General features: G+C 39.1%; 1 protein-coding gene across 1 annotated transcript in view; it reads right to left on the bottom strand.

Annotated features, from left to right (window-relative positions):
- Positions 1 to 12,149: 12,149 nt before the first annotated feature.
- Positions 12,150 to 22,680, bottom strand: part of ITGA9 (integrin subunit alpha 9) — a 233,274-nt gene continuing 222,743 nt past the window's right edge. The window contains exon 28 of the mRNA XM_076330800.1: positions 12,150 to 14,553. Coding sequence (XP_076186915.1) covers positions 14,455 to 14,553 — 99 coding nt within the window. The 3' untranslated portion in view covers positions 12,150 to 14,454. The remainder of the gene's footprint in view (positions 14,554 to 22,680) is intronic.

Below are 22,680 nucleotides of genomic sequence, written 5' to 3'. Positions count from 1 at the left end.
CCTGGGCAAGCCACAGACAAGGGAGCAGTGGGTCCCTCTTAGCTGCCTAGAGCGCTTGCGCGGAACTGCTATGGGGAAGATGCAAAATATTCTGTGGCAGTATGTGACCGCACAGACATCTGGCACGAATAACAGAAATTTCTGTTTAAAGGCTTCAGAAAATTCAGTAAAAAACCAGCTTTTCAACAACCCTGGGTTTCTCTTAATGCGCTTTTTGAAGTCCACACAAAGACAATAAATGCCTGAAATGTGTAACCAACACAAAATCCCAGCGGCTGCCAGTGAAGAAGTCCTGCCCAGGCTGTTGCATGTAACTTCCAGTGCTGTGGCCATGCTACTTTATATAATGGAGCCTGTTACAGGTTAACATGATAAAGTGGTGTAAAAAAGAACTAAAAAGGGCAGAACTAATCCTGGGGGTAGCTGCGGACAGCCAATAGCGTAAAAGGTGTTTAGTCAGAATAATGAACATAGCAGAGCTGAAAAAAGGAGTGCAACAAGTTTTTGTTTCAGTGTCATTTCTGCAACAAAAAAATTAATCAAAGAGGAGTAAGTTTCTTGATGTGATGCTAAATCCAATAGGGAAATTGGACCGCTGGTTACACATCAAGGTATTTTGCAAGTCACTTGTTCTTGTAACTGTTGTGCAGAGGTTACTTGCTTCCTAAAGACTGTAAGAATCATAATTACTGTTAAGAGGTTATCACAGCTTTTTAACAATAAAGCAGTCAAGACAGCTGAAATTATTTGGTTTTTTCTACTTATTGTTCAAGATCTGCTCACTAACAGCGAGTAGCTCTCTGTACACATAAAATTGGCTTTTTTTGAGTTTATATGGTGTCAGTTTTACCTCCAATGTTTCATTTGGCACATAGTGCTTGACAGCGCTAGCACTGGACTGTAAAGTAAACAAATAGAGTTTTGTGGGGAGAAAATGTTCACTCAGAGATTCCGTTGCTGAATATTGCAAAAAACTAGGAAAGGAATATTTAAGACAAGTCAGTGGGCAATCTTCATTCCTTTCCACTTCCAGTATCCTTTCCAACTTCTTTCTTTCCTCAGCCACTTTAACTTCCAATAAAAAATAAATCAATATGTTAAACTAAAAAAAGAAAATCTTCAATCCCTAATGTACTTTATCCAAAAATGTCGCCAGGGTCTCTTTCAGCGCAGTTGGCTAAAGCTGCAAGGCTAATGTTCACATCCATTAGTGAACATTAGAGCTGGTCTGATCTCTAATTTTACAGTCATCTTGCCTTCAATAGCATGTAGGTTTTCTTTGGCAGGCTTCTTGTAATGATAATGAATTGATCACTGCTGGATTGCTCGAGAGCTACATGAGCTTTATAGACAGTGGGCTTAATCCTCCTCAGATTTACATTCACTCGGCTGCTCCAATTACCTCCGCTGTGGCTGTGCTGGAAGTGCTTGCCATAAAGAAATGAAAGCACCTAAACTAAACAAGATGGTTTTTTTAACAACCGAACGTTTTAACGTCTTTTTTTTTTTTTCTGTCTAGGATTCAAGGTCTATCCAGGTTTCAAGTAGTCTGAGGTCTGTTGTATCCATAATATAGTGTTTGAAGTCACAGACCGACCTGAGGACATGCCAAATAGTGAAAAAAGGATCCCTGCCCCATCACTTCGGCAGTTTCTATAGTCCCAGGCACCAGGTCGATAAAACGAACGGATACAGGAAAGCAGAGCGCGATGAAACAGTACGACACGGGGCATTACAGTAAGTGACACAACAGGATGCTGTTGTGTTATTGTAGGCATCATGAGAGACAAGCAAATTAAGGAGATTATCCTGATTATCCAAGGTGGCTTTGAATACACTAGTGATTCAAATTCAGGACAAATGAGGAGAGTATTACATTAGAGGATATGACCCACATTTTCTTAACCCAGCCTACAGTTTTAAGAGTATTATAGCACACCACTTCTTGAGCAGGGCATAGACTCATTGTTTGGCAAAGTTGGGTGGTTGATTTTTTTAGTAATTTAGGTCAGACTAGTAAATATTAATTACAATAGAATCTTGTCCGATATAAACATTTATACTACTCTAAAAGTGCAGCTATCATTCAAAGTGTGTTCAGAAGTGAACGACAAAGGGAATGCTACAACATACTAGAATAACTTGCTTTTAAATGATAGGGCCAGTGTCACTTTTGCTAAAACCAAAATGTTGTATTTCAGTCTTTTTTCACACTCTTTGTGTTGACTGTGGAGTTTTCGATGACTGGCAGATTTTTACATCGTTGACATCAATCAGTAGGATAAAGATCAAAATCCTGTAAGATCTTCTAACACTACAGAAGCTTTGGAGCATTTATTTTATTTCACACACAATAGGGTCTAGACCGTGGAACATCTGGGCGCTAGTGTAACATCAATATACAAACAGCAACAGCAGCAGCTCAGGAGACAGGTAGCTGAGTCTGCTGTTATTCCGCTTTAAAAGTACATTTTAAAAATTATCCAGTAGTTAATTTAATGTGACACGTGTTGGTGGTCTACATGAAATGAGTTTTTGATGCCTGTCTAGTCCCTGGTAAAAAATTGCCAGTGCTAAACTGATTATGACTCTAGTCATAACTTCTCTTCTTAGACATGTCTGCTGTAACAGGCTCAAGGACTAAGGCTGGTCTGCTAAACAACAGCCGCGTGCCCACATTGCCATTGACAGTCCCATTGAAATTTTGCTCACAGGTAAAAATTAGGATCCAGCTTCACATTCCCACAGCATCTCTTGGTATTACAGTATTCAAATGCTTGTTATGGCAACACTCGTCACAACACTAGTGGTGCTTTGAGGGCCTACCTGCTCCCCAGAGAGAGGACTTAGTCCTTCAGAGCTTTCATTCTGCCACCTTTCAAAGCGCTACATCTCTGCTGGAAAACAAAAAAAGAGCAGGGAGACGAAGCATAAACATTTATTAGCACTTCACGTTATGTGATTGTTGCAACACAAAGCCATGGAAGAAGCAGTCATCACCTGCTATTTTGAGACTCAAATTACAATTTCAAATTACAGTTCTTCGATGTTCTTCAGGTGGACACCTTTAACTTTCAGTCATGTTCCTGACTAGCCTTTAGCAGCATTTTAGCTTTTAGGATGAACTAAGCAAAGTAGAATTCTTTTCATCGCTGTTATTAATATTGTTGATTGGCATCTGAAGGACAATTTTCCTCTGGGAACAACCTGAAATGTTTTGCTGCAGTAACATATGTTCGGGGCGGCAGGGGGAAGGTATTTGCTATTGACTATATGATGGGAGAATGCTAGACAGTAAAACAAATTATAAAGAGCTATGCCAGAAGGAGTGAAAACTTTAAATGATGGAAACAAACAGAATATTTAGGTATCACTTCGGTGAGGTTTGAGATGACTCAAAATGATACTGGGAAATTGGATCTTCGGAGTGTTTGATATTGGGAGCCTCTTATAGGTTTAGTCTGAAATATTAATTTTCTTCAGAAGTAGTTTTTTTGGGAGGTGAAAGAGCTATTGAAATAGTCCACTCTCCAACTGCAAAAGGAAAGATACAAAGGTGTCTTTAAAAAAAAGGTGTTTTAAAAAAAAGGTGTTTAAAAAAAAAAAACAACTGGTCTCCTCAGTCTTCCTTATTCTCTGTTATTATGTTCTGTTATTCTTCCTAAGACAAATGACAGCTGACTTACGTGGAAATGGGGATGTTTTTTATACTTATATGGAGATAGGATTATTTTTATTATTATTGCAACCACTGAAACAAAACAAAAAGAGCTCCCTTAGGAAGCCAGAGAAGTTCTCTAGTGCTATACCTCATCTGAAGAATTTCCTGCCCCTGCCTTGCTGATGGAGGCCAGTTGAAAGCCATGAGGCTATACAAATGCCTGGTCTGCACCAGACCTAAGGTCCATCTCGCCCAGCATCATGTCTGTCTCCAACACTGCCTGGGGGCAGACATGAAGGAAAAAGAACAGGTCAAGTGGGGACTGACATTTCCTCAGTACACTCGTCCTGCCTCCAGTGCAGAAATCACTGGGATTTCCTGAGCCAGAGGTGATCTATTTTTTTTAATAACCATTAGTGGATTTCTCTTTTACATGTCAGTCGGTTTCCCATTGAAAGCAAAATCAATGAGGTAAAGTCTGAGTATTTTCCTGTGTATTCTCCATACCCCAGAACTGCCCCAATTTACACATACACACCCTAACCACTGAGGGCAGACCCATTTTGCCAGTGTAAAGGTGCATGCATGACTTCTTCATAAGAATGGTAGGATTCTGTACCATTATAAAAGCAGTTTAATCCATCTAGAATTCTCCACACCAGGCATTATGGAAATATCTCTAAAAAATTTACAGCTATAAATACAATACATATATAAATGCAAAGCTGCATTTAAATCAGTCATATAGGTCTTCGTTAATTGAAAAATCATTGAACTAGAACAGAATAGAATAGTTAACTTGGAAGGAACCAACACCGATCATCTAGTCCAACTGAGTTAGTAAATAGTACTTAAGCAATTTCCAAGAGCCTTAGCCTAAACCCAATGCTACTCTCCCAAGGAATAACAACAACAAGGGTTAACTAGTGAAAGAAATCAAGACAGAAAGAAATAACTCCAGATTCTTTCATGGCACTTTGCCTACATGATTCTTTCCTTAGAAAATGTGTGCTTTACATTTTGGCCATTTTATTTTTCATTTTATTGAAGAAAAGATTATTCCAAACAGAAATGTTTGATAACAGCGTCCCTTTCATAGCGTATGTCAGCTTTTGATACCTGTCACCAAAATAAGTCATTATTTTTAAAAATACTGCTAAGATTCTATCACTCTGTTGTAAGACTGTGTTCTCTGTATAGTATGCCAGCACTCAGAAGTACGTGACAGCTATTCTAGTCAGAAAATTAACCAAATAAATCAATTCAAATAACATTTCCAGGGCATACTAAGGTAAATTAGCCTGGGACTCAGAGAGAGAAAGAGGAGCAGATTTCATTGGGCAATGTGCTCATATGCCAATCCAAACACTATTGCACAAGAAAAAAAGGGCCATCTTAAATGAGTACCTACTGAAGGTGACTTTGGCACGTCAACTACCAAATAGCTGTGTGGTTATGAACTTTCAGATACTCAACATCTGGGGACATTTTTATCTTGTTAAATAAAACGTGCACCTGGCCCCTTAATAATCAGCTATAATTGACAACTTCCCAATCTCAGAGCACTTTTTTTCTGCCCATACCGCATTGCTGAAAGTAATTAGACAATAATTAATGGTGCTTTACGTGTACGGTATTTTAGGAAAGACTCCAAGCATAAATAAGACCAATGGGTGTTTTGGTCACCTAGCACGTGGTCAGCGCGAGTTGGGAATTTTTTGATGAAAATACTCACTAAAGTCAAACTGCTTTATGCATTTATGTATCAGTTTCAGCTAACTTCTGTCAAAATACAGCCAAAGCCTCCCATGGAGAACCTCTCTGATTCCCTTCCAGCTCACCTAGCATGAAGGTATCATGCTCCAAAGATCTACAGCTCCAGACACAGCCATGGGATGGTTCCCTTCAGCTCATAACAACCTTCTCCATGGGGCACATATGATACTTGGGTTGCAGACTCCACAAAATGGTAGATGAAAAGCTCTTGAGTAAGGTTGTTTGTGTTAGAGTTTTCAATGTCCCTCATCATTCAAGACATCTCATAGAGAGCTGGTAACCTTCATGGAGCCAGGAGAGCCAGTCTTATGTGATATACAAGGCACTGGGCGAGGAATTTAATACCTCACCAGGAAAACAGAGTCTTTTTCTGGTCACCCATATTCAAGAAAGATCAACTCAGAACAGGAAGGAAGGAAGGGAGCTATTTAAATTAAAAGACCTTGTTGGCAAGAGAACAAATTGGAAGGAAAATGACCATTAAGAGCACTATCAAAATGAGGTGCTAGAATAGTCTTTTAGCAAGAATAATAAGGAGAAGATATTTAACTGGTTCTACTGGACCTTGTTCAATTAGTCCATGAAAGGAAATATATGGAGTAGTTGCCAATGAAAATAGGAGACTGGACTTGAGGACCTTCCAATCCCATGCTCCTAATTGCATTTCAGAATTTCCAAATAAAATGTTTACATTATTCTGAAGGGCTGAGGCTTTGGCAGGCTTAGCCTTTTTATATGATTTGTCGACTTCCAAAATAATTTTCAGTCATACACACATGTATCTAGCTATTGATCACACATCTATCTATCTATCTATCTATCTATCTATCTACCTACCTACCACTTCACATTCATTAGTGTTCTGACAAGGTATGCTTCAACCTGGTTAATAACTTAGATGAAAAGGAAGCCTAGGAAAGGACCACAGCGCCCGACAACCTCCCGCAGGCTTCAGAACTACTGATGTAGTCAGGAAAACTGCCACGTTTTCAGAAGGACAAATCTTTCTTTGGGTCTAAAACAAAAGTGACATATTTCAAACTTAGTACAAGTTAGCAAAAATAACTTAAATATAAGTTAGCACTCCTATTCAGACAAATTGAGAGAAAAGGGTAATAACACTTATGAAGCAGAGGAGAAAAATAAGAGGAGGTCAGGTGAAAAAGTTGGTAGATTCTGTAGGACGGGAGTGAGAGTGGGACAAGCACCGTTGAGCAGGCAGTGGAGTATGAGACAAGGTTACTGTAGGGTGACATGTGCCACCTGGTCAAGCTGAAGCATGAATCTCACCTTGATGAAGCCATGTCATGGACACAGTCTTGAGCTAAGAAACAGGGCAACACACTACCTTGACATTGGCATTTGGCAATCTCACAAACAACTTGTATTTTCTCACAGTTAGATGCAGTCTCTCACCCCCCACCCTGAAAATTAAAATGGGGAAAACTATTTTACCCCATTTCTATCATCTTCTGTCCAACCCTAGACTTCATGAATTTAATACCGAGCAGGTATTCTGATCTCTTACTAGGTAATCACTTCATTGCCAGCTTCCTATTCTGTGCTGTCCCCCTAAAAGCAACACAGCAAAATACATAATAGGAATTTTAGCCATCAGCTTGATTATTCAAGTGAGATAAAGGTAAGGGGGCAGATGGTGTCCAGTTCTCAAATGCCCCATATCTCCATTAAGAGACTGGTCTAGGACAGACTATATCCTCCCTATGAAGTGGTCTCTTTGCTGGATAAAGTGATCACTTTTTTACTATTCCTTTTCTCTTTCTGAATATAGCACAGAGCGGCATCATTAGGATTGAATTACACAGCTCTCAGATAGCAAACCCAGAGGAATAGTGTTTAAATGACAGAAATTACTGTATATTACCATTTATGCAGATTAGTGCAAAGCTTGTCTCATGATGTGTGTCCTTCAGCTTCAAGGGAGCCTGTTTGAGTCCCTTCTCACTTGTGTTAGTATAAATCTAGAATAATTTCATGATAGTCAATACATCATATCTGAATACATATCTGCAGCAGGGAAATCTCTGTTCAGGGTTACTACTTCATTAATTTCTGATTCTTTACAGCTGTTGAACTGCTGGTTAACTTACCAAAACATTGCACATCTAGAAGTTCAGGCATTAAAACGACACTAACTACATCAAAAGCAAAGAAGAAATGAACTGGAAATCCATGAATTAATCCTTTCAGACAGTCACAGGAAATTATAGCATGGCTAACACATGAAAAACTAATTTCCATTGTTCTTTTGTTAAGATGATTCATTTCGCCACTATCATGCTTTACTTCTGTCAAAACCACTTGCACATAAAACCTCCATTTGCAGCCATTTAAAATGTTAAAACCCTGAATGTGCAAAAGTGATCAGTCACATGACCTTAAATCCATTTGTGCATCTGAATCTTCAAAAAAATAGCTGCTTTTGTCGTATTCTAATTCTGGTAGCAAGCCAACTGGGGCCAGAGGACCGTAAGATCTACTTTGCATCTTTAATGACTCCCACGACACTCTCCTTAGTCATTCTGGCACTCAATACCTAGTGTGTAACGGGCACTCAAAATTTTAATCAAATCAAAACATCTTACCTAGGACTACCCAGGTCGGTATCCACCCCACCAGACCCAAAAGGTGTGGGGAAGAGTCACTTATCTCTTTCTCATGGGGTATTTCACTACTAAATGGAAAAGATCTAGCGGAGGAGCTCCCGTTACGTCCAATCCTAAGAGCAGGCCAATGGCCAGCGTAGGAAGCCGAAACGTCAGACCGACTGCAGTCCTACACACCAGCCAGGCTGAGCAGCATGCTAACAAATGAGCTGGTTTTGCTGCGGTAAAAGAACGTCTTCCTTTTCTTGAATTTTGATCTAGTTGCGATCTAGTTTTTCCCTTCTTGGTGAAACCGGAAGAAACAAATCTGCAAAAGGTTTCGGGTTTGTTTTCTAAAACAAAGCCACTTTGTCGTAGAAGTCCTAAGAGGTTCTTAAAAGCCACTTAGGGGCGAAGGCAACACACAAAATCCTGGGATGTACAGACTGCTGTTCTCTGCTCGTTAAAAAGAAAAAAGGCGAGCGAGCCCCACAGAGGGCAGTGTTCGCTCATCAATCCTCCCTCCCCAGGAGGGGACAGCCACCGCCTGCTTACACACACACACACACGCACGCACACACACAGGCTCGCACGATAAGAAAAAGGTATGAGTACATCTAAAAATCTCTGGTTATTATTTTAGCTGCTGCTGCACTAAAGCTTCCACTAATCTCCAAAAGCAAACTGTGCATTGCGTTCCTCTCGGCAGCATCCTCCTCCTACCACTTTTGTCCAACCATGTTTTCTTTCCCCTGAAGAAAGCTTTCCTGACTGAGCATGTTTTTACTTTGAAGGGTGCTACCTACATGCCAGGACCCACATCTACTTGGAGCTCTCCTAATGCCTTTGGCTTTGTGGTACGTAAAGCTGTGGTCTTCCACCAGTACAAATGTGCTCCAAGCCACAGGTTAGGTCCTAACTCTGCCCAGCCTGTTCTTAGATATTCAGCCGACGGCCTAACGCAGAGGAAACAGGCTGTTTCTGTATGGCTGGAGAACATTTAAACACTTACACAGAGGGTCTCCACAAAATGCAGAGAACGGAGCTGAAGCTGAGGAAAGGGAGAGTCTGAAATTTCAGGTTCAGTTTTTCGGTTTTGTTTTAGAATGAAGGTTCAGGTCAGTTCGTATCTTACCACAGAGGTTTCGCCCATCTGCAAAATGATGAGAAAACTTCGATGGGACCTCTAACGGGTATTAGAAATACAAAGAGGTACACCACAGCCATAGAACTCCATCAGCTTTTTTTACCGCTTCTATCCAGCTTCTACTCCCTTTGACAAAGCATGGGGATGTATGGAGTTGAAGAAAATCTTTCAAATGTATTATTTAGCTACTCACAGAATATAAATCCTTCCAGAAAGCATACGTGAAGCTGAATAATTTGACTTTCATCCAAATTCATACAGATTGAAACAGAACTCAAGTTATACAGGTTGACACTCTTATCATAGGGCAGTATCACCACCACGTGGGGTTTTATTTGATGTTGATAGAGCAATACTGTTGAAATATAAATAATTCCCACTGCTATTATTTTATTTCCACGGTTTTACAATATTGTAGTCAAGCCAGTTATACTTTTAGTCTCCAAATAGCTTGATTTTATACAAGTCACAGAATTATGATAAAAGATGTCCATTATCCACACGCAGATAAACACATGCACATACCATTTAATTCAAACATACATGAGAAAATGTCTCACCCGATTAATGGAAAAATACTTGAGCTGACAAGGACAATAAGTGAAAAAATGATATTATAAGGATAATTTTGCAGCCACTTTTTATTCCAAAAAGTTGTATTTTTGTAAACCTGACATTTCCAAAACAGTGCAAGTGAATTAGAATACAGGTGAACACGAGCTTCTAAATACAGGTGACATCAATAAGAGTGAACACATTCTTCCAACCACAAGTTCACAAAAAGAAACACACAATTTTACAATACATAAGGAGTGACATTCTAAGAAAAAGGAGTGACAATGGTGCGGGTACCCTACTGCGTATGCAAACCATGCTCCAAAAGCAATTATAGTCTTCAATGCCAGTTTAATCAATGTACACTAAATGAACCAAAGCCTACTTTCATTTATATCCAAGAAACCCTAGCAAGTGGATGAACTTGGACAAAGGTAGAAATTAGTTGTATGACTCCCTTAATCCTTTAGTGAAAGCAGTATTATATATTCCCACGCCACATGGATACTATGCTTTAAACTTGTGCAAGACTCCAAAGTGTGCCCATGAACAGAAGACATTCAAGAAAGTCGATACTAAGTATTGCCAAACACCATCTTTGCACAACTGTTGCTTTCAGCAAGCCAAGTTACCTGCACATCACTGGCTTGTATGTAGGGTCCTTCCCACTTGTGTATGAAGGCAGAGAGGGTTGCCCTCGCTGGTACACTCGGCATTGCAAAAGCCTTTGCCCCTTCGAGATGAAAGGGTGGCTTAAATGGTTTACAGGCTTGGGGTTCACATCAAGCACAATTTATCTCTCAGATAATCCAAATGATTTGTGAGGTGACTTCAGTCCAGAGGCTGCTCCAGTATTTTCTGCAGTTTGCTGACTTCCTCATTGTAATTAAGCAAATTAAAAACTAGGTTTATTCAGAAAAACATAGCTAGTATTTTTGTTGGCTGCAACAGCCAAGTACCAGAGCATACTAGTGACAGCCTCAGAGTACACTAGCCCTACCGTTGCTTGGGGTGAACTGATGGAAATTCACCTCCAAGAGCAGATCCTCGGTTTTCAAACGAAATGGTCACAAAACATGCCGTGAAAGGTGGCAAATGCTTTCAGCTCTTGGGAAGTGAAATTCATCCCTGTGCTGTGGGCCACCAAAACTCTGAAATGACTCTGATCTTCTTGATGTTAAGACAGAAATTAAATGGGGTTGCAACAGCACAGGCTCTGCATTAAGTGAATTTTTCCTTAATTCCCCCCCCCCTTCCTTCCTGATCATATTTTTCGGAGATTGTTTTCTTCCTACCGTAAAAGCAACTTCAAGGGTACTATCCATAAGAAGACACCCTGCACATTACAAGCTTCAGGGCATAAACAAAAGATCTCTCAGATGCCAGATGATGGATTTGAAAACATTACTGCCCCACTTTTAAGCTTCCACCTGTGTAGCTTAGAGCCAGTGCAAAGTGAGCCCGCTGCAAAAAAAATGCCATACCAATTCAGCAAACCTTTCAATGAAGTTGTCCAAGACAATTGATGACTTTGTCCTGAAATGGATTAACTGGAGAGAACCGGTACAATGACTTCCCCCAGCTCTGCTGCGCAAGCGGTACAGCACAAAGGAACTAACAAGCAGCTGACAGATGGGGACTTACAGAGCCCTAGAAGCAAGTTCCAAAGCAACCATGTCTCTAGATTTTGATACAATTACTTTTATTACGATTTCTTAATTTAAAAAAAAAAAAACAGCAGATCTATAGCACAGTTATTTTCTACACATTCTTGAAGTATATTACGTTTTCATAAGATTATTGGGTTAGAAACTGATTGCAACCAACCGATATTAGTGGGGTTTTTTTTTTGGTTGCTTTTTAAGGAGTGGAAACATGCATCTACAGGATTTTAACACTAAGTACTGGTATGTTTCATTGTCAAATCTGACTATCCTAACTGGAACCAAGCAAGAGCCACAATGGAATTTGACAAAAAAAAAGAAAAGAAAAAAATTATGAAGAGTATACATATAAAAACAAAAGCATCTGTGACAACAGAACTACTGAGTACCTAACAGTGATGATACTAAGAATTTATGGATTATTTCAAGAATATGTCACTAATCTGGCCAACAACTAGATTTTCAATGAGTGACGATTTGTGCTGGATCAATAGCAGACAATTCAAGTCAGAGATCAAAAAAGTCCAGTGTGGGCTCAATCAAATGGGATTTACTTTTATTTGTTTTTTACTTTAACCAAGTAAGAAAAACATTTTTGCCTTGAGCCAAAAAAAACCCCAGTTGTCTAACAATATGAAATGCTAAATGGGTATTTTACCTTTTTAAACTCTTTTCTTCATATACTTTAAAAAGATGTTTCAAAGGAATAACTAATCTTGATTTTTTAAAATATTGTAATGAAGCATTTTTGGCAGATCTGAAAGTAAATTTTCATTTAAAAAGTGGAAATGAGGCATTTCCACTTTTCAAAGGGAATTTCCTCCTTTTTTTGGATGGAAACTTTCAAATTCAGTTAAATTCACAAATAGTTTCACTTGTCCCCTGAATTATTTTTTCAGCAAATTTACTTTTTGGGCTCAGTTTTAGAGAGGTTTACATTAGGTTTAAATACCAGCAAAACTAATTGATGTCAGAAATATCATACTGTGAGGAATTCAGTAGCCTCTAATACAGCTGTGCAGTCAAAGGCCATCAGCCTCTTGTTTTTGCACTCTGATGAAAAATCTGCAGTCCACTACATGTGGTTGTAACAGGATTTCGCCTCAGCAGTTTTTTTCAGATTCTGGCTTAAGTGATCATTTGTTATATGAAATCTGTCAAATCACCAATGATTGTTTTAAGAAAGATAACTGAATAGACTAATAGCTTTTCTTGTCAAACGTTGAATCAATACACTTCATTCACTTAAAAACCATTTTCTGCCTAATGGGTGCAGATAGTTAAGTTAATAAATATTGATCAATGCTGTAGTAATAGCAGGCACTTAATGCCGGGGGGGGAGCAAACAGGAACATGGACGTGGTTAATTTTTTTAAATTTGAAGCTATAATGAATTTGGCAAGGAAGAGCAAGAATAAGACCTGTTCTCAAGCAGATTTCTTGCATGTTCTCTGCATTCAAGTTTCCAAACTTCCAGCAGTTCTTTTATCTTACCCTTATGGAAGGAGACATCCTGCAACCATTCATTCCTGTTTCTCCTTCACCTTCTACCACAGAGCTTGACCCTTCTTTCCCTTACATGGATTTTATACCAACGTGACACTTACTTCTTATTTACACAAGGTGCAAAGTACAAGCAGAATCTAAAACCAAGTCTTACAGAGTTCCACTATTACTATTCAGAAATCCAAGAGCTTTTTGAAGAAACATGGTTGAATTAATTACAACTAAGTTTCTTCTAATTCAACAAATGATTTGCTAAGGAATTACCAGTGAACAAAGTGGCGATCTGAAATCCAGTAACGTCTGCACCTTGACTAAACCTCCTTCTTAATGCTTGAGGAATGATGACATTCAGTACTTGGAACACCCTGATAGGGAATCTCAAGATCCAAAGATCCAAACATTTTAACCCTTGCATCTACTTATTTCTCTTAAAATTATTATATAAACAAACTTATGACTCGTGTATGAAACTCACAAGGCAGGTATAATATGCTCATAGCTTGTAGCAATTTATCACTTGCTTTGATAGCAACAGATCACAATCATTAACAGTAGCTTAAAAACTATCCTTCTTAACATTAATATTAATACGGCCCCATTTTATTTTTTTTTAATTCCAAGGAATTTGTCAATGCCATAGTGGCTGGCCCAATGATATCCTTCTGGTATCTCAATTGTACAGTCCTAGGCCACTGTCAAAGTACTAGAGACTGCAAGAGAAAAATTCCCAAAGGAAAACATTCTGTGATGCTTTCTTCAGTGTGCCAAAGCAAGCTACAAGCCTTACTACATGTCACCAAGGAAGCGTTTTCATCCTCTCCCATTCAAGCCAGTAACGGACAGACGCAGATACAGAACGTCACATCTGTGTAATACTTTAGGTTCTTTAGTTTATAAATCAAACACCAAATTCAACTCAAAAAAAGAGATAGTGAAAAGACTTTGGCTTATTGCCATTAAATGGTCTATATACAACATTACCAAGCCTTGTGAATTAAGCATATGAGGATTTCAGCTACTTTGATCTGCAAATCTCTCTTTTCTCCCTTGCATCGAAGTTTAAAAGTACAATAGGATTTATATATACATATATGTATTTCCAAGGATTTAGCCAGATATCAGTGCTTGAGTGAACTATATAGCTATTCAATAGAAACTATAAAACATTGATACAAATATAAAGACATAATCAATATAAAAAGCTTATATTTATAAAAAATATTTTTAGGTAACAGTCTTCCCCTGAGGGTATACCACATAGTTGGATTCATAAATATTGCTCTGCACTGCAGCTTGGTTACCAAAGTTCAAAGTTCAGCTCTTAAATGAAGTGTAAATCGCTCCAGTCACCTGACATGGTTGCAGTGGTTGCCTCAGGATATGTTCCCTAGCCTGTTGGAGTGATAAAGACACAGCATCAACGGGGTCTCCGAAAAATCTGGAGAAGATTCCTTCTTCCACATATGGAAGATACGAGAGCAGGACCTATAGGCTAGCAAGCACGTGTCACATGACTGGGCTTTAGTTTTCGCGGGCAGTTCACTGATTTTTCTGGACCCAGTCCCAACTATCTTCATTCTCCTTTCTGCTCTTTTCAGCCTCAATAATTTCTTTGTACCTCCGGCGGAAGAAGCCCATCTGCAAATCAAGAAGAGATGACAGTGGTAAGTAACAGTATCATTAAATTGAAACTTACTTTGTCAGAAAACGGTGTGCAGAAAAAAATGGCACAGGTGTTAATATCTAGTTTCTCCTAGTGCCAAATCTGGAATCATAGCTCTATGATTCATCAATATAAATGAGATCAAACCACGTCCCAAATCTTCATGAGTACTCTGCTCCTTATAGATGAACCACTCTGAGGGAAGAGTCCTCCTATATGAAACATGATTTTAAAAAAAATGCATATAAAGTATTTCTAATAAACACAGGCCAGAAGAGGCAGATACAGGTTTATTGGTTTCAAATAGAGACTAATGCAAAATTTGGATCTGAACCTAAAGCCAGGCTAGCACTTGGGTTCTGAGTAAATGCTGCCAGAGTTTTATGAACTGTGCTCTCAGTGTCCACAACTGCACAAAACAACAGAGATCAGAGGAATACAGTACGCCCACCTCCCAGCATCCAAATTCCGACTATCAGCCGTTTTTGTAAGAAACCCTCTTCCAGAAAAGCCCGCACCATCTACTGTCTATTGCAAGTGCTCCACCACCATTCTGAAGAGCTCTGCTGCCATTTCGGTGTACCTGTCTCCAGAAATATCAGCCCACTGCTGTACAACCACAGGTACTTCTCTTCCTGCCAGTAATCACTCTAAGTTCAGGTCTCAAATATTCTGTTTCTATTTCTATCCTTAATCATTTACGTTAAGATGCTTTGAAGGAAACCGATAGCTACAGCCTCTTCTTTTTGGTAAATTATTTCCCTTGTCCCATTGCTACCAGTTGTGTGATCTGCAGCTCAGAAGGCAAAATACAAGCCTGATCCTACAGAACGCAGAGCATCAACAATAACTCCTCCACAAGCTTTCAAGATACTGCAGGGCTGATAATCACTTTTGCATATCTTCTTGTTTCCTAAACCCTTGTACTTAGTTAAAGAAATGCAAGTGGTTTTCATTTCAGTTTGGATAAAAACCTCTCATATCTCTGTTTTTCTTAAGTCTTTCAAATAAACAAAAATTATTTTAATAACAGACGTTGGTAAGCATTCAAGAATAACCCCTCAAACTTAGCAGTGCACTATTGAGACCACTGAATCAATATTTTGTTCATCATAATTAAACATTTATGCAACTCCTACCACTCTAAACCTGTTTTCTCACTCCTGCTGGGTAAAACATGATGCTTTAGTCTTCCTTTATCAACCAGTTATTGCCATCCTTTATTCCCAAATTGGCCATATGTTGGAGTATTTTGTGCTGGTTTTGTCACTACTAAGTTTCTGTTAAGTTGGGCCTTTTAGTTTCAGTTCTTTAGCAACTTAAATTTTCTTCAAGTGTATTTTAATTCACAGGGGTCTGAAAGGCAGCTTGTTCAAAATGTCAAGGGTGCTTCTCCAGCAGAGCTTCCGAAAGCCCAGGTCCTTGCCAGTGCCCTCAGCTACATCCTGAATTCATGGCAACATGAGACCAGACACGCACCATCCTCTCACCACCCCTTACCTCCGCCACTTGGCTTCTGTGCAAAGGACACAGAAGCTGCAGCGTGGTCTAACAAGCCCCTTTTTTTGGATAACTGTGGACCACAGCCCTGGGGCATGCCATTAATCTAGAGACAGGTGTACCCTGCTGAGTGCATAGATGTACATTACACGCACACCTACAACCACTTTATAAATACACAATAGGTAGACATACACATAAACGCCTACGATCTCAATTTTACAGAGGTCCCATGACCTTCTGGAGGCCCCCACGAATAACTGGAATTAGACCTTAACAGTCATTTGTTCATAGTCCTGTGCACAGTCAACGGACATAGCCTCTTTCCCATCTATCATAAGCAAAGCTTTAGCTGCTTCTCAATACATGCAAATGCATGGATAATGGTAGTTCTATTCTGAAAAACCACCTCACAAAAGGGACACTGTTGAATTTTGGACGGTCATGTCTCCCTCGCCTCCTAGTATCTTTCTGAACAGTGTACACAAGGATTCAGAAAAAGAAGAGTTTCTCTAGTTCCCTATTCTTCAAACTTGCTCTAGAAGTCAGATCAAGTTCTTTCTGTAGCAGAAAAATATCATTACTAGTAATTTTTGTACTTGTTCCTACAAGCTATACCAGTGCAAAGGATGTATTTTGAGAAGACATCCTCAAGATAGCACCATCACAAAATCCCAGTGAAATTTCACCGCTGATGCCAACATTCTTCAGCTCAATGGAGACTTGAAGCCAATAGCAAAAGTTTCCCTAGATTTTCACGGTCTAAAATGGAGGTAAATTATTTTATTGATAATGAAAAAAAAAAAGTGCAAGAACCTACTACTCCTCCATTGTTCTGCCCCAGTAGGATTAATCGTAGGTACTTATTTTAGTCACAGGAATCTGCAGATACTCCTTACATATGCTCAGGGAGCAGATGTGTTGAAGAAGTGGGTGCCATTTTTGTATTATTGGTTTTTATAACAGACCTACATGTTCTGCACATTAGAGAAGAAAATTGCCACAGGACTTTGTTTCCTAAGATTAACAAGAGAAGTTCAGTTTGTAGCTTTTAAAAACAGGTTTTAAACCCTTAAGGTTTCCATCCTTCATGCAACCACATCCTTGGTACAATAAAATCCTCTCGAAGTTATAATCAAAATTATAGAAAGGCTTTTTAATTTCCTTGAGGGCCAAACAAACAAAAGCAAGCTCCTTCCCACTGTTATTTTAATAAAAATTGTCTGTTTGTGAACATCTGCTTCAGGAATTATCTTTAAAAGTTGGTTATGATAGTTTTGGTATTTTACTATTTTGTTACTGGATACAGAATGCATTTGTGTAACTTTCCAGTGTGAGCTGAAGACCATAATAAATATTAATGAAGCATGAAATCCTACATCTAGATGTGATTCCACTAGTAAGCTATATATGTTTACTTGCTGTAAATGATGTGGATAATCTAAAATTATGTAGAGGAATTAAATTAAGTGCAAGCAAAAAGAGAAACTGGACCTTAAGGATTTTTTTTTTTTACATTTTTTTAAAATAGCAGTCAGGGATTAGATATATTTCCCATCCCTGAAAGGCAAGGATGTGCTTTGTTATGGGATACTGTTCCTTAGCGTTAACACTGCATATTTCTACTTCACGTGATAGAGTCCCTATCTATCCCTATCTAAAAAAGGGGTTTTTTTGGTAATGGCCATGAAGAAATCACAACGTAGTCATTGTCTCACAAGAGACCACAAAACCCACATATCCATCTCCTTACAATAAATGGATTTCATTAAAAATGACAGCAATATTAACCCATATGGTGAGGGCTGATAAGTGCCTGTGGCAAGCCGGAGAGAACAAGTGAATTTAACACACAGTGAGGAGATAGAAGGATAATGAGGAGGAGGACACTTGGACCAAAGCAAGAGAATTGATGCAACATGGGGCTGAGTATATATTGGCTCTTTTGTCACCGGGGCAGAAGTGACACCAGAAGGTCTCTTTTCTGTTGCTAATGCAAAGCCCTTAAGGGAGCTCAGAAAACCCAGTGAGGACAGCACTACGGGGACTCAGTCCTGGATTTCAAGCAGGTAGAGGAGGAGAGATCCTCAGCTTTAACAGGAGCATTGCTGTGATCTCATTTGTGGAATGGGTGTTTTACAGTGGGCCAATGGTCTCCGACCCATGTTTCATGGGCAATGAGTCTCTAATATTGTTCAATTCTCCCAAACTTTGCTTTCCATATATACAGACATATGTGTGTGTGTACACATACAGATGTATGTATATAGCAAAGGAATACCCAAGTCCAGAGCCGTGACCCCATCACGCAATCTGTGAGTTCACAACACCACATCCAAGGAAAGGACTGATGACAATATTTTGATCAGTAAACCTCTGCCTAGGGAAGGCACTCACAAGAGGAAGAGCAACAGGAGAACATATTTACAGGAGGCAAGGAGAGAGTACTGTGGGAAGCTGAAGGGTTATAATGGAAGAAGAGGCATCAGCCACCAAAGACAATGCAGGAAATGAGAAAAGCAAACTACAGTCAGCATTTCAGAGTTGGGTGAAAATTATTTGGGAAGGCTGAGCGGGCCCTCTTCAGTTATGGGCCTTTCCAGTCAGTGTGGCTGAAAGAAAGGTCTCAGGAGCAGGAGACTGCTCAGCATGCACCATGCTTTACTCTTAACCCCGGCAGACCTCACCAGAGGGGAACTGCTACACCAAGGGCGCCATGTCCTACTTCATTTCTTCTGTGTACAAACACAGAGTAGAAAGAGGGCCATTGAAGACTTCGGGAATATAGAGATAGTCCCGAAATCCTGGGGCTATCAGTGTCACTCACAATGGATTCATGTCCCATGCCAGGGAAAGGTGAGGGCGTCTGAATTGTCTGTGAATCCACAAACTGCCATGTTTCACATCTACCATGATAAACTGCAAAGATGTCTGCTTACTTTGAAGCAAATCCAAACAAATTCAGGCAAAGCCAAACAAAATGGAAAGAAAAAGCTGGCCTGGTCTTTACCAGAAGTGACAAACAATAACCAGTCCTTTCTGGAGGTTCTTCAAGTAAGTATTAGATCTGCTATAAACAGGTGGCTTAGATTCAAAACCTGAAACCATCCATAGGTTTTACACACATCCTTTAATTTAGTTATTCCAGCCCATGTACCCTTTTCTAGCATAACCCTACTGCCATCTACAGTATATGCTGAGCAGAAAGCATGTTCCTGGCAACACTGAACAATAAAGCAACAGAAAATCTGTGTTACTTGTAGGCTGGGAAATTACATCTGTTATTGTGAAGTTATTTCTTGCCATGCGACAGCACTGTCAAGTCCTCTATCCAATCTTGAGTATTTAAAGTCTCTTTCACTAGCACACACAACTCCCTTTAGCCATCGTGCCAGGTTTAAATCTCTTAAAAATCACAGATAAATCATATCTAACAACACTCGCATAAAATTACATTCTTCAAGCACTCAAACTGAAAACTTCAGTCAAAGTGATTTCAAAGTGTTGAATTAACATCACAATAAATTATTGTCTTTTCTTCTGCTGCTATTTTCTGCACATCCAAAGGCTAATCACTGAATTACTGGACTTTATATTTTTCTAAACTCCAAAAGTATAAACATTTAGCCAACATTTCCAGCAGTACCACAGTTCCTGTGGCTATCTCTCTAGGGTGCCAATTATAAGTATGTTTGATGAGTGATGATATTATGAAATAAAATTTAATCCGCAGTTGGGAAAAACCAAAGCTGATCAGAGGGCAAGCAATATCACTGCCTTTGTTATATTCACTGTTGGGTAAATGTCTAAAGCATTTTTATCATGCGCAGCGAGGCTTATTCTCCCAATCAAATAAAAAGAGAAAGAGTGGATTGTAGAAGAATGGTTATTTTTGTATTTTTTTTTTAAAAGTCTTTTTCCCATTAACATCATCCATTAAGAAACAAGAAAAAATTGATAAGAACAGTTACACACTGCTGTAAAAAAAAATTATGTCTTGATTTACAGTAATGTTTCTAGACCATAACAGAGCTAGGAATAGAGGTTTGTGAACGACAATATTCAAACAGAATCCAAAACTATATCAGAGACTTTTGCCACTTTTTGTACAATTTTTTAATTAAGTTTCTCTAGTGTATACTGAGGTACTAAGCTGCACACAAAAAGTATTGATTTTTATCAGTATGGCTCTGCTGACAAGTGTCTTCTAATGGAGGTTACTGAACACAGTACAAACCAACAAGTAAAAAGAAAAGAGAGCAAAGTAAGTACTGACATAGGTGTAACTAAGAAATACAATGAAATTTGAGAAGCACTGAAGAAATCTCTCATTGAACTAGGCTTTGACAAAATACTTTGGGTTCGGTGCCTTAATCACAAGCTGTCTTTCCTCTATTATACAGTTTCTTTATCTAGTGTAAAGCACTATCCAGCCATACCTGATGAACAGTCTGGACTTACATCATGAATCTTTTACTGCCACATGTCTTTAATCTAGGCAGAGGTCCCAAGCCATTCACCTCGTGGCCCTTCAGAAAGAATTAACTTACTCTTCACCTTTTTTGGGTGTGTGCCCCTTGGGCACTTCTCCCTTCTCATAAACAGTACCACAGCTAGAAAAATATGCAGCTAATCATGGTTCAAAGCGGGGCCAGGAACCTCACACCAAGCAAGATGCCACCAGTCGGCAGAGCAGCAACACCCCCAATCTCTGCAACGCGGTGCTGCTGAGATTGGAAGCATGGAGTGTTTCCCCATGCAGAGATCGATCACTGGTTATTAAGTGCATCTCACTTTACTACTGCTAAGAAGGCAGCAAAAAAATACTTTTCACTTGGGTTCGCGTGGCCCTGGATAATTCTGGCAAGCCATCAGCTCCAAGAGGATGCACTGCTTCCTTCCTCCCAATTAAAGGACCCTTGCACAGTACAAGAGGGGTCATGAACGGATATTGTGTTATCAGCTTGTCCATAGAGGACTGGCAAACTGCCACCGCCTGGGCCCCCCTGTGAGGAAAAGGCATGTTTGGAAAGCAGCCACGTGTCCTGCCTGTAGTTAAAGGAGAAACTGTATATTTAGGAGGAAGGATGATAGTGTGGCTAAGGTAAGCTCAAGAGGCCTCGAGTGGTCTGGCTTTGATTATTCAGTCTTTCATTGGCTTTTTGAGAGGCAAATCCCTTAACTTTCCTGTAATGTAGGTCTTCATTTGCTCAGTGAAACATGTACAAGAAAATAAATACATACACTTCAAACATCACCATTCCACAAGTGGCTGGTGTGTGTGTGTATGTGTACATATACAATATATACTTTGTATATATACACAATACTATATATACTTATGCAGCTGGGGAACTGAGGCAAAGAGAAGTTCAGCAGCTTTCTCAAAGATAAGTTCTCCTCTACAAACACTTTGTTTAGCTACTATGGAAGAATTTGATACCTAGCATCTGTATCTGATCCCAATGTATTGCAACAGATAGACATTGCTATGGCAGAAAAGAATTAGCAATGTACATGAAATTGCACTCAACTTTGAAGTTACTTTCATATAGCCTGGCTAACTGACTTAAGATATTACTGCTGATACCTAGGGTGAAGATCTTTAGTCCTCCATAGATTTTAGAAGGAAGTTTTTTTTTTTTACATGCTGTAGTAGTAAAACAAGCATAGTTTTTAAACACACATTTTATTAGGCAGTTACTTTGTAATGTTGAAATAATAAGAAAAACTTTTTCTCTATTTTTGCTAAAAACAGTCAGTCAATTCATAAACTTAGCTCAAGCGATCATTAAATAAACTATTAATTTAACCAAATGCTTCATGTCTCTCTCAAAGGCCAAGTTTTCAAAAAACAGTCACTAAGGCTACGTACCTCGAAGTAGATACATAATTCAGACTAGCAGCATGCATGGAAAAGATGCATTTAGGTGTGCGAAAGAGATAACTGCATACAGAGATGGACACCGGTACAGACAATCTAATTTAGTACTTTGGGTTTTTTTAATATAACATGCCTTGCTGTTGTCACTGATGCTAGAGTGTCACCCCACTCTAAACACAAAGCCCAGTCATCAATAATTTGTTCCTCTAACCACTTCTCATGCAACTTTTCTCCCAGGAGTTGTTCAGTTGGCTTCAATGGACCTACTTGCTAATGCTGTGAATAAAGCTGGTAGTTCTGGTGTCCACCCTTGGAATATCTTTAGCACGTAGGTAAGATCCAGTTTGCCTCAGACAAAACTCATTCACCTAGCATTTGATTCACTTGTGCATATATAATATATTTTGTTAAGGACTCAGTACCTACAGTACTTTAGAAATGAAGAGAACTCCAGTGACTGGACTTTTAAAGATCTTTCAGTGCTGAGTTCTGGTAACTTGAGTTTAATTGAAGCATGAACTTCTTGCAGGATGGTAACTGTGTACAGTAACTTGCACAACAGATGTTACCAGTATACTTACAAGTGTGATCAAAAAACGAATTAGCCAACATTAAAACTTATAAACACTTCCAAATAGTTTAAATATTTTTTCCTATTGCAAAATTTTACTAAGTAGTTTATTTTTTAAAAAGTCATAGAATAAGCACAGCCATCATC

The sequence above is a fragment of the Aptenodytes patagonicus genome, chromosome 2 (genome assembly GCF_965638725.1).
Source record: "Aptenodytes patagonicus chromosome 2, bAptPat1.pri.cur, whole genome shotgun sequence".
Classification (NCBI taxonomy): domain Eukaryota; kingdom Metazoa; phylum Chordata; class Aves; order Sphenisciformes; family Spheniscidae; genus Aptenodytes; species Aptenodytes patagonicus.
Note: the sequence above shows the minus strand (reverse complement) of the source record. Positions and strands in the feature narration are given on the sequence as shown.